At 47.4% G+C, this 13,118-nt stretch overlaps 1 protein-coding gene across 1 annotated transcript; it reads left to right on the top strand.

The window, feature by feature from the left end:
- The first annotated feature begins 2,301 nt into the window (after window positions 1-2,301).
- On the top strand, window positions 2,302-12,774 carry Nutm1 (NUT midline carcinoma family member 1). Its single transcript, XM_075963781.1, has 7 exons — window positions 2,302-2,317; window positions 4,720-5,425; window positions 7,265-7,393; window positions 8,919-9,055; window positions 9,474-9,748; window positions 10,374-10,490; window positions 10,828-12,774. Exons 1-7 carry the CDS (start codon window positions 2,302-2,304, stop codon window positions 12,772-12,774), a joined length of 3,327 nt encoding a protein of 1,108 aa, XP_075819896.1.
- Window positions 12,775-13,118: the final 344 nt, after the last annotated feature.

Here is a 13,118-nt window from a genome sequence, read left to right as displayed (position 1 = left end):
AATTTGCCAGGCGTATTTGTGTGTGTGTGTATACACATGTATGCTCACATGAGACTTTGCCAGGTGTATTTATGTGTGTTGTGTGTGTGTGTGTGTGTGTGTGTGTGTGTGTGTGTACACGTGTATTCTCACACGAGACTTTGCCAGGGGCAGGAATGTACTAGAAACAATATTGGCCTCTTCTGGCTTGGAGAACTTAGTTACAGGGAAGGAGTAGGAAGAGTGATTGCTGCTATATATTTTATTTTATATAGCCTGGACTTTTTGTTTATGTGGTTTTTGTTGTTGTCAACCGTTATGCACACACTGAATTTTAGTTGTTTTCACCCTCCTGTACCCGTTTTTTATCCCCATTTCTTTTCCTCTCCAAACTTTGATTACTCTGACTTTTTAGTGTAAATGGACATTTCTTTCCCACTTGGACCCTCAACTGTTCAGTTTCAAAGAAACACAGAGAGGCTTTTATTAATTATAGACTGTCCTATTAGCTCAGGATTATTGTTAACTAGCTCTTAGAACTTAAATTAACCCATAATTCTTGTCTATGTTTAGGCAGGTGGCTTGGTACCTTTTCTCAGTAAGGCATTCTCATCTTGCTTCCTCTGTGTCCGACTGGTGACTGACTCTGCCTTTTCTCTTCCCAGAATTCACTTAGTCTGGTTGCCTCACCTATACTTCCCACCTTGCTACATGTTTTAGCCATGCTAATATATTAATTCAATAACTTTTTAAAGCTTATTTATTTTATTTCATTTGCATTGGTATTTTGCCTACATGCATGTCTGGGTGAGGATGCCATATCTTGGAGTTAACACTTGTGAACTGCCGTGTGGGTGCTGGGAATTGAACCTGAGTCCTCTGGAAGAGCAGTCAGTGCTTTTAACCACTGAGCCATCTCTCCAGCCCTTTAATTTAATAACTTTAAAAGGTAATTTAATAAAAACAAACTTTATAGTAATTTTAAGACAGGGATTGTGGCACTCAAGAGAAAAAGGCAAGAAGATCTAAGGTTTGAGCTTAGGGCTACATAGCCAGAGTGTCTCAAAAAATTAAAAAGGGACTGGAGAGATGACTCAGTGGCTAAGACTGCTTGGGGACCCATTCTTGCAGAGGACCCAGGTTTGGGTCTCAGCACCCACATGACAACCCACAACTGACTGCAACTCTCCAGTTTCAGAGGTTCTGACTCCCTCTTCTGGCTCTGAGGGCACCAGGCATGTACTCAGCTGCAAGTCATACAAATACAAGTCATTCAGACAAATATCATACACATAAAATAAAACTACATAAACCCTTTTAAAACTATTAAAGATATATATATATATATATTTAAAAGGTACAGGTCTTTAATCTCAGTACTCAGGAGGTAGAGGCAGGCAGATCTCTGTTGAGTTCCTAGCCATCCAGGGCTACATAGCTTACCCTGCCTCGAAAATAAATGAATAAGCAAATAGATAGATAGATAGATAGATAGATAGATAGATAGATAGATCAAATAAATAAATAAATATTTTTTAATTTAATAAGCTTTTTCAGCAAATGGAAAAGGCTGTGGCTTCCACGAACTGCAGAGCTGTTGAGACTGGACCGTTGGGGGATTATAGCAAGAACGTCTTCTTCATACAGTTAGTTCCACTTGTAATCCAAGCTCTTTCTAACTTCCCGCCCCAGCCTCCCGAGTCCCAGGATTATAAGAGGTTGGTGGCTTTTCAAGAAGGCGGCGCTCACACCAGTTGAACACCCTGGATCATGAGACACTTCAGTTTCAAACATTTAGTTTTCTTGATCCTCAACTCTACAAACCGTGTGCTTCAAATTTGGCTCAGAAAATAGAATCATCTTTGTAAGAAGCCGAAGGTCTACCACTAGGCTGTTATTAGTAGTTACAGGACTGGAGGAACCAAAGGGCATAGGATTCGATGTATTGTTGAAGAATAGAAGAATAAGAAACCCAAATTGAAAACTACAGTATAATGTTGGGAATCTGAGAAAACAGTGTACAAATTGTCCTAAGAAAAAAAGACACCCAACAACTATGCTATCAAATTCATGTAGAGGGATCGTCTAGTTTTTGCTTACTTACTAGAACTCACTGTGGAATACCTCCCTATTCGCACCACACAATACTCCCCCTCCCCCACCATAGAATGCCTGCGTCCGAGATTCTAATTCTGTTTTGACCCATCCTTTCTTCCTTGCATATCATCTGTTAGAGCTGGGTTACTGCCTGGCTCCTGGACCCAACTGTTTCATTCTAGAGGCTTCCAGACAGACACTGTTGATGTACCTAAACCTTAGATGATGGCCTCAGACAGAAGTAAGACGGGGTGGTGGAGACTGTAGGCTGCCACCTGCTCACATGCCTGGGCGTCAGATTTGTCCCTTTACCTAGGAACAAATTATTTAGGCTGACCTAAAGGGATGTGAGGCATCCGACCCCACACAGGCATAGGGAGTCCGGGAAGGTAGATTTTTACCTTGAGAACGGGGGAGGGCCTCCGTGGAAACCACAGTATCTCGGAAGTAACACACAGAATACAGGGAGTGGATAGCAACTACCGATTTGATTCCCCAGAAGAGGGGGCACTTCAGCATGCTTGGGGTGGAAGCAGAGGTTCTGTACAGTACGAGCAGCCTAGTCAGGGCTTCAGGGAAGATTCAAGACCTGTGTCTTCTGCCAACAAGTGCCTGCTCCAGGACTTTGCCATGAGAAGGCAGCGCTGAGTGTCTTTTGAGCTTTCGAGGGAAAGTAGGCTGAAGGATGGAGAAGGGATTGGGCCAGGGGGACAGCTAAAACTCTTCAGTGGGGTTATTCACTTAAGAGCCGGTGGATGGGACTAGAGAGTTTATAAAACTGCTTGCGCCCAGACCTGATGGCTCCTACCAGCCACAGATGTCACTTCTTTTCAGTCCAGGCAGCAGACTTTTCTTTCTTTCTTTTTTTTCTTTTATAGTAATTTATTATACATATATCTATCTGGAAATTGGGAACTATAAGATTAAGATTCCACCGAATTACTGTTCCGGGGAGGGTACTTTTCTTGCCCCATAGACAATTTCTGTGTGCATGTGCACACTCATGCATCTCTGTCTGTGTAAATTTTTTGTTTATTGAAATTGAACCCAGGGCCTTGCAAATGCTGCACAGGCATTCTACGAGCCACGTCTGCAGCCCTCGTGGCACTCTTTAGTTTGAGGCAGGGTTTCACTAAGTTGCTCAGGCTGTCCACGAACTCCCTCTGTAACCCAGGCTTTAACTTGTGATCTTCCTTGCCTCACCCTCCAGAGCAGTTGTACTTACAAACCTCTACGTATTTTTTAAGTTTGTTTTTGTTGGGGACAGTCTTTCTTGACTTTGAGGATGGAGGAGATAGGTCATCTTAGCCACGGTTTTCTTACCTATTGAGGAGCTAAGACCTTAGGAACAATTCGCCGTGTGCAGAACGTGGTGGTGATCACCTGGCCCTCTGTTGTGTGGTTCAGATGAATATGAACATTATTAATTTGTTCCTATTTCATGTCTCCTTTGTGTTCAGGAATCTGAGCAGTGCTAGTTTGTCGGTGAAATAATCTTTTTTTTTCTTTAAAGAGAGAAAAGAATAGTATAAAATTAGGCCGATTAGATTCTCTTTTTATCCTTAAAAGTCATGTGACTATCCCCGTGGATATCATGTAGAAATAGCCCTGTTTAATGAAGTGCACACTTGTATGCTCATCCCCTGCTCTGCCTGACCAGCATCCACATAGCTCGTCCCCAGCAGGAACTCTGTTCTACATTTCCTTCTTCCTCAACTCCAGCTCAATGCTTTATTCGTGAGCTTTAAACTTCTAACGTTTAAGAAGCAGGACCACAGCTCAGATTTCCGTACTGCCAAATTTCAACTTGTCCAGCAGTAACTGGGGCACTGGAACTCTCCCTGCTTCCATGCCCTTCCCTCACCATTTCCTGGCCCTTATCTAATCCTTCCCAGCTAGTCCAGGCTGTTGCATAATGAAGCTTCTGGGAAGCAAGAATCCAGGCTCCCCTACCCTGTCCTGGGGACTGTGCTTCGGTGGCTGTGCACCTGCACGACAGAGCAGCTGGGAGCAGGTGGCTTCTGTCTCGTGGGATTAGGTGGGGTTAGGAGAGGTCCATGTATGTTGGTGGCATTATTTTTTTAGAGAAATGAGCTTCACGAGCCTAGAGTAATTGTGCCTGCTCATAAACTGCAACTTCTTTTGTTTGAGGTGAGGAGATTATTAGGAGCAAGAGGAATAGGAAAAGGAGGAGAAGATGGACCAATGTTTCTGAGACAGCCTCCCCCTCAAGGACCCCTTGGGTGCTTTTCAGGAGTCTGGAACTTTCCCTGCACTCAGCGTTCCTGCAGACAGTTTTCTTGCAGGACAGATGTCAGTCCTATTTCACTTCTTGATTGACTGTGGAGCTGGCAGGGGAGGGCTACAGGAGAATTTTGAGAAAAGCTCTTAGAGGCAATGACAGCTTGAGCTTGCTCTTCTTGGGAGATGCAGGTCTATGTGTCTTATTGAGAGGGAGCAGCTTCTTTAGCCTGGTAACTCAGGAGTGAAGAACTGCTTGGGAGACATTTACAAATACACCTGTCCATGCCCTCTCCTTCATGTGTTAAGAGTCATAGCTCTGACCCCAGAGGGACTAAAAGGAAGTTGTATGACCTAACTTCTGGTCTCCTTCCTTCCCCCTTGTCTTATTTGTCTCAACAGCCTCTCCAATGCCAGGACCTGATATGGCCATGAAACCTGGTGCTGGCCTGCCCCCTTTCCCTGTGCTTCCTTTTGCCCCCGCTACTCCCGTTCCACCAGACCAACCCCTCTGGGAGCCATCACCACAGCCCCCCATACCTTCCGCATTCTCTCCGGGCAATCCTCTACTACTGTCTGCTTTTCCCAGTCCATTGTTGATGACAGGAGAAGGAGGCTCTGGCCCCAGTGTGGCCGGAACTGGCCAGGTCATTGTCAAAGTCAAGACGGAAGTGGGGCCAGCTGAGCCCTCTCAAACTCAGAACCTTATAGTTACTCAGACAGCCCTAAACTGGATTACCTCAGGTACTCCCTGTGGGGGCCAGGAGGGTCCTCCTCCTCGGTATGTGACAGCCTCTAATGTGAAGACCATTCTGCCTGCTGTGGCTGTTAGAGTGAGCCAGGAGGGCCCCGCAGGGCTTCCTCTGCAGGCTCTACCATCAGCTGCCCAACTGGCTCCCATTGTGCCCCTGGAAAAGTCTTGGCCAGGAACACAAGCTGCAACCATGGAAGGAGGTCCAGTGGCTACCCGGAAGCCCTCTCAAGGTGACCTTGCCTATGCTTCCAAGGGTGTTTATGAGAACTATCGTCGCTGGCAACGCTACAAAGCCTTGGCCCGGACTCACCTATCCCAGAGTCCAGATGCAGAAGCTCTTTCCTGCTTTCTTATGTAAGTGGGGGTGGGCACCCAAAACAGATGCACCTAGGGCTTTGAGAGAGGACTCTGGGATAGACACAGGGGTATCGGTTACTCCAGAATTCTTGAAGGCAGTTGTAAGGGTGAGAAGATGCTGTTAAGAGAGAATTACACGCATTGCTACATTCTTCCTAGCTTAGAAGAAACGTTCAGGTACCTTTCAAAGAACACCTACAACTCTGTGATGTCAGACAAACATTTTAGGGAAGTTGTCATAACGCAAAAAGCAGAGATTTGTCATGTAGATCCCTGACACCAATGTCAGGGCCCACCCTGCCCTACTGGCACAGATGACCTAGGATGAGGTGGGCTGGGCCCTGACTCATTCCTGTGGGATAGGGAAGATGGCACTGGGCCAGACCAAGACCTTAGCGTGTGTGAACCTTATCTTACTCAGGAGTCAAAGTGAACTAGGAAGGGTATGGAGAACTCTTGGCTCCACACACACTAGATTTGTGAGCTGGAACAGGGACATTTAACACCTTTGCCCTCAATTTCCTCATCAGAAAAGGGGTAATTGTCCCTATCTCCAAAGGTTGATCAGATTAAAGGTGCTTGGCAAAGTGCCTGGCATACAAAATGAATCATTTAAATGGTAGCTCTTTTATTATTACTGTAAAAAGTCAATCTTAATGAGGAAGGGAGCCCACATAAGGCCAAAATATCCCTCCTTTTGAGTGCATGTATGTTTAGCCAAGAAGTCAGGAGTTACAGGCTGTCTGTTTTGTTTATACATCAACCATTAGTCATCTGGGAGATTTTTTCTCTACTTCCCAAGCAGACCATGGAGTAAAAACTGTTTTACCAGACTTTGAAAAAAAAAAAAGCAAGTTCCTTTCTAGTGGAAGAACTCCTTCAACCGGACTTTGGAACAAGTGATCAAAAGACCACTCCGAAAGTCCTCAATAAACACCACTGCGGAGTTCTTGGTTTCTTAAGATAGCTCTGAGTTCTCTCTCGGGACCTAGTGAAGGATTTCTAATTCTAGAACCAGCATGAGCTCTCGAGGTTTGGTTAGGACCCATCCCCTTTGGTTTCTGGCCAACTCCTGTTCCCCATGCTTCAGTCTGATGGGTAGGATCTTATGCCAGGCATCCGCCAGACCCAGTCAGCTGGGAAGCTGACTAGATGCTCAGTCCTGGGATGCTGGTACTCTACAGTCTACCATTACAGCTAGTCTCCCCAGATGAATCTGATACTCCATAATGTTTAAGGACTTAAAGAGAAGCCAGAAAGGCAAAAATGAAGTTCTTATTTTTAGTCTGCATTCTTGATTTCCTCTGGAGCGTTCCAGAAGTAACGGTCCAATATTCTATTTGAAGATCTATGATGACATTCCAGAGACAAAGAAAAAAAAACCTTATTCCTAAACCCAAACCCCAAAACTACTACACATGTTTTAATTTAGAGGCTCGTGTTGGGTTTGTGAAATAAGTCTGACAATTCAAGAGGCGCCAGACAGGGTTAAATCCACTTTACAATTAATAGCGTTCATTTACAAACCCCAGTGTTTTCTACTTAGTGTCCAGTAAGCGCTAGCACCGTGAGAGTTCAAGGTGGATACCCTGGTTGATTTCAGAAGGGCAGGAGGAGAATCATTTGATTCTGTGTGATTTGCAGATCTCGGTGGGAAGGGCAGCAAGAATGGCAGACAACCGGCGGGGAGGCTGTGGAATCTGGACATTTCCTTAAACTGGAACATGACAGGGGCAGGCTAGAATTGGTGAAGGAAGGGGGATAGGGACTGAGGTGGGCATCAGAAGAGGTGCAGGGCACACTTTGGCAACGTGTCTGACCTAATGGGGGTTTTAGCCCAGTGCTTCGTTCCTTGGCCCGACTGAAACCTACTATGACCCTGGAGGAGGGACTGCCGAGGGCTCTGCAGGAGTGGGAGCGTACCAGCAACTTTGACCGGATGATCTTTTATGAGATGGCAGAGAAGTGAGTCTGATGAACCCTCATTCACCCTGCAGGGGCGGGGGAGTGGGCGAGTGGTAGGGCCGCAGGGACAGGTGTGTGTGTGTGTGTGTGTGTGTGTCAGGGTGGATTGTCAGGAGGGTCAGCTGGCAAAGGTGCCCCACCGGCAAGCCTGACAACCTGAGTCTGAGCCTCAGGACCCACATGAAGGAAGGAGAGAAGTGGGTCTCAAAAGCTGTCCTCTGAGGTTCGCATGCGCATACTACACACACACACACACATGCATGCACACGCACACACACACACACATGCATGCACACGCACACACACACACATGCATGCACACGCACACACACACACATGCATGCACATGCACACACACACATGCATACACACACACATGCATGCACACACACACATGCATGCGCACACACACACATGCATGCACACACACACACATGCATGCACACACACACACACACATGCATGCACACGCACACACACACACCACACACACGAATGAATTTTAAAATGAAGAAGGGAGTGTCATAGTAGGGCTGCAGGCTAGACAAGGCTCTCCTGGATCCTTGCTGTTTCTCCCACCTGAGCTTTGGGGTTATTCTATCCTGTCTGCTCGTGACAGCTCTGCCGCCTCCGGACCTCAGCAGATGGCAAGTGACTGTCCATGTACAACTTCAGAATCCCTTTTCCTTTTATGCTTTTTGTTTGTTTTTAGAAACAGCACAGAAAAGCCTTTCTCCCCCATCCCAGAGAGGGACTAACTCTCTGCAAGAGGTTGGTCAGAAGAAATCAGGGTACTGGACACCCAGAGTGGTCTCCTGACTTTATCCCCCATTTCTACAGGATAGTCAGGGCTAAAAACTAACTTTGGCTGGCTGTGCTGTGTGAGCCAGTACACATGACCCTGAGTCTGAGCTGAGAGTATCCTGCCATCCCAGGATCCATCCAAGGCCATCCAAGGCCAGCCTGGGCAACACAGTGAGCACTTCTGTCACAACAACAGTGGGGGAGAGAATCGTTTCTTCTAAGTGTACCTTTTACTTTTTCCCTGAATCTGAACCTTTGACTTCCTAGGTTTGCCCCTCAGGGCCTGTTCCAGACTTTGCACTCTGGTGGGCTCTGCTTCCCGAATTCTGCCAGATGAGGCCATAAAGAGCGATCCTTTAGAGTGTACCTCTAGACCGTTGCACGGGCCAGACTGAGTTCATCGAGCTTATATTAAGTAGTGGTGAATCCAAGGCACTGGGTGAGATAGATTTGACACAGAAGTGTCTATCGCCACTTTGTCCTGGAGAATCGTCCAAGCTCTGTACCACCAGTTTCCTTAATCAGTGACTGTCCAAGGGACAATATGATGTTATTCCCCAGCATTGCCATTAGGCTACCTGTGAGCAGCTTCCCCTGGCTGACCCAGCTTCAACAGTGTTTAGCCAGAATGAGGATGATTGTGGATGCTGCCTGGTGTCTAGGTTGCGGATCAGCTAGGCCTCCTGCTCAGCACAACCTGTGCCTTCTTTACTCTCTGCAGGTTCATGGAGTTTGAGGCCGAGGAAGAGATGCAGATACAGAATGCACAGCTGATGAATGGGTCCCAGGGGCTGGCCCCTGTAACCCCTTTGAAACTTGATCCAGGGCCCCTGGTCCCTGAGGCCTGCCAGCAGCCAGGTAAGGCTATCCACAAACCAGAGGAGGGTGAGGAAAGGCATTGTTTTTTGCTTCTGAGACTTCTTGCCCGGAAGTGACATTTTATGAGCCAAATAAAATGCCCTATAGGAAGCTGGGGTCTTGATCCCTTTTGTCTTGAATTAGCTATTGATCTTGGCCAAATAAACTAATACTCTCTCATTGAGATGCGCATGAGCCCTATACTTTATCACCCTAAGCAATGGGGGTGGGGTCAGGCAGTTTCTAGGAATGTCAAGGTGTGTGGAAAGGTTTCTAACTGACCCTCCAGCTTTTCCATTTTCTCCCCCAAAGCTAGATCCTATTCAGGAAACATTATTTTGTACCCAGATTTCTTCCCTTTCAAGCATTACCGGAAGTAGATACCAAAGCTTTCGCACACCCCCATCTCTTCCCTCAGTGTACATCCCCAAGAAGGCAGCCTCGAAGACACGGGCTCCCCGCCGGCGGCAGCGCAAAACCCAAAGGCCACCGCTTCCTCAGGCACCCAAAGAGGCCCCACCAGAAGCTGTGCAAGAATATATTGACATCATGGAAGGACTGATGGGGAGCCACTTGGATACTGGGAAGGCAGAGGATGAAGAGGGGCAGCTGGAGGATGCAGGGATGTATCCAGATCTAAGTCTTCTGAACTATATTGATGAACTATGTTCTCAGGAAGTCTTTGTCTCCAAGGTAAGCAGAGTCTACACTGCTAATTATTTCTTCTTCTTTTTCTTCTTGTTCTTCTTCTTGTTCTTGTTCTTCTTCTTGTTCTTGTTCTTCTTCTTGTTCTTGTTCTTCTTGTTCTTCTTATTCTTCTTGTTCTTCTTCTTGTTCTTCTTATTCTTCTTGTTCTTCTTCTTGTTCTTGTTCTTCTTCTTCTTCCTTTTCCTCTTCCTCCTCCTCCTTCTTCCTGCTCCTCCTCCCCCTTTTTCTTCTTTTTGAGACAGAGTTTCTCTGTGTAGCCTTAGCTGTCCTGGAACTCACTCTGTAGACCAGGCTGGCCCCGAAATCACAAAAGTCCACCTGCCTTTAATGCTGGGATTAAAGGTGTGTGTTGGCCAGCTACATGGCTAATTTTTAATAGATACTTGGGGGTTGGGCACTATGGGGCCCCAGCCATCTGGGATTCTGCCCTATGGCAGGAGACTCCATTCTATAATTTGAAAATGGGTATACATGTATACATGTAGCACGGCCTACTACAAACTCCAGGGTGGAAGTGGGGGTATGGGCCTCATAGCTTTGTCTCTAGAGCAACTGGGCTTACAGGTCACTTCATATCAAGGTTCACACCACTCTTCTCTCTGTTTCCCAGGTGGAGGCGGTCATTCACCCTCAATTTCTGGCAGATCTGCTGTCCCCAGAGGAGCAGAGAGATCCTTTGGCTTTAATTGAGGAGCTAGAGCAAGAAGAAGGACTTACACTTGTCCAGGTAAACTTGGGAGGCATAAAACACCAGGAAAAGGAACCTGCCTGATTCTGTATAACCCTTTGATATCCTAATTATGTTTTTAGAGGATTTAAGGTTGGGCTCTGGGTCTAGAACAAGCAGGGAGGGGATCATGTGAACGAAGTATACAGGAGAGGAAAGACTCACATCAGGGGAATAAGACTCCAGAGAGGAACAAGCTACAGTACCCATCTTTGATAGCATCATTTAAGTACTCACTTTCCTTCCCCACATTGTCTATCTGTCATCTCCTTTCACCCACTCAGCCACCTCTTTTCCTAACCATGTCTAGAACCGGCATTTGTCTGTTCCCTTACAGCTGGTCCAGAAACGACTCTCGGCCTTGGAGGAAGAAGATGCGCAGGCCCCTCCAAGTTGCAGCGGAGCTCAGTCAGACTCAAGTCCTTCTGTTTCTGATGAAGATGAAGATGGGGGTCGGAGGCTTCGGTCCTCACCTGGCCTTCAGGGGCCTGCAGGCACAGTTCACATTGGAAAATCTGCTTCTCCAGGCAAGCAGGCAAGAGAAATGTATGGTGGGCAGGAACAAGCCCTAGGTGGTCCAAGGGGTGTTCATGAAGATGGAAACACTCTGCTGCCCTCCAGCAGCTTGGACCTGCAGCTAGAACTCACAGCTTCACCGGGAATGCAAGTACCCTTGGGTGTGGGGAGAAAAGGGTCTGGGAAGGTTGTAAAACAGTTCTCTGAACATCATGAAGGTCACTTGGGAGGTCCTGGGTCCTCTGGGAACTACCCAGTAGCAGATGGGAATCCAGAGTCTTTACCTTTTTGCTGGCAAGAAGGTCCCCAGCCCATGAGAGCCTCCAATTTGGATGTTGGACTTACAGAGCCAGTTCCTCTGCAAGGACATGAGTTAGAAAGTCAGGCCTTGGGGTTGCAGTTAAGACAACAGATTCGGGGAGTTGGGGTGCTTACTCAAGGGAGAGACCCTTCAGCAGTGTCCCAGGAAGGCTCTCCAAGAGCCATGTGGGGAGGCGACAGAGGCCCTGCCATGGTTCAGAGTTATGATCAGAACCATTGCCCTGGAGCAGCAGGCAACCTGGATAGTGTTTCCCTCAGCCCAGGACTGTGGCTGAGCAGTGACATGGATGCCGTACACTTAGAGTTCCCCTTACAGATAGAAAGGGTCATCGATAGCACCCAAGACTGGGCATGTGTAAGGGAGGACCAGACACTGAGCTCTAGAAACGGTGTTTCTCCAAGTCCTAGAAAAACCACAGTGCCGGAGGGTGTGGGGAACACTGTGGTTCCCCGTGGAGGCACAGATGCACCCGCTGTCCTAGAAAAGAAAACTTCCTGCAGCTTGCCAGGGTCCCTGACAGTCAGTGGTCCAGCCTTGAGGTCCAAAGAACATAGAGAGCTGAGCCCTGAGATCATACCTGATCTCAGTGACCTCTGGGCTGAAGGTTGCTCCCCACTGCTGGAAACATTTGACACCGCCACACTGGGGACTTCCAGAAACACATGCCAAGACAATCTCCTTATTCTTGGAACCCAGGATACTTCTTTCCCCCAGGCTAGCCCAGAGGCAGAGAGCAGAGATAACCTACTGTTTCCTCTGTTGGAAAACATAGAACATGTTAACATATTAGATGTTAGAAGTGACGATGTCCCCCAACCAGGGATCAGCAGGGATTGCTGCTCATCAAGTTTTAATTCTTGTAACCTCCAAGGAGAGGGCAGGGAAGATACTGCTTCCTCCAAACCTGTGGCCCCTGTTCCCTTACAAGGTAGTCAAGAATCTTATCCACTCGAGACCACCAAACCAACATCTCACCAGGGTCTGGGAAGTACTTCCCCTAGAGGGGGAACCAGAGATGCTTTGGTACTGAGAGACATCTCTAGTAGAGAGACAGGCAGCTCAGCAGATAGGGCCCAAGGAAGTGAGAAAGAGGAGGAAGAAGACGAAGAACTCTCTAACTTTGCTTACCTTTTGGCTTCAAAACTTAGCCTCTCTTCAGGAGGGCTTCTCCTTAGTACTTGTCATGTCTCTGGAAGTCAGGGAGTCCAAAAAATATCCTACACATCTGCTAGCGTAGATGACCTTGACCAGCCTTCATCCTCTTTCCACACACCAGGGAATGAAGCCCTAGTTGGGAGTCCAGCTACTGCTGTAGAGAGACCCCAGCCTGGTAGTTCTGGGCAGAAACCCCTTGCTCTGGGAATAATGCAGCTCCCACAGATCCGTAAAAGGCGGCGTGACGGTTTTGCCACGAGCAAAAGGAAGAAACGACGTCGCAGCCAGTAGGAAGCTGAGGGCCATCCTGCAGCACCTAGCAGCACCCAAAGGTGGGCGCTCCGGAGTATATTTTACAGCTGTTGCTCCCTCGTGGGGAAGTAGCCCTGGCTCAATGTTTTGTTCTTGTGCAAGAAGCTGAAAACCCTGGGACAAGACCAGACTGCTGGGTTGCAGGAGCCCCCATCAGTGGGCGGGAAAGGGCTTTGGGAAGTTATATGGAAAAGCATTTGTTTTTGTTTGGAAATTGTTCTCTTTGTGCTCTGCATCAGCACCTTGGCTGTTACATAGAACAGAGTTTTACAATAAAGGTAGATTCTGCGGATTCCCTGCAGTGTTTTGCTGAGAATGACTTT

Source organism: Microtus pennsylvanicus, chromosome 2, assembly GCF_037038515.1.
Source record: "Microtus pennsylvanicus isolate mMicPen1 chromosome 2, mMicPen1.hap1, whole genome shotgun sequence".
In the NCBI taxonomy this organism is placed as follows: Eukaryota; Metazoa; Chordata; class Mammalia; order Rodentia; family Cricetidae; genus Microtus; species Microtus pennsylvanicus.
Note: the sequence above shows the minus strand (reverse complement) of the source record. Positions and strands in the feature narration are given on the sequence as shown.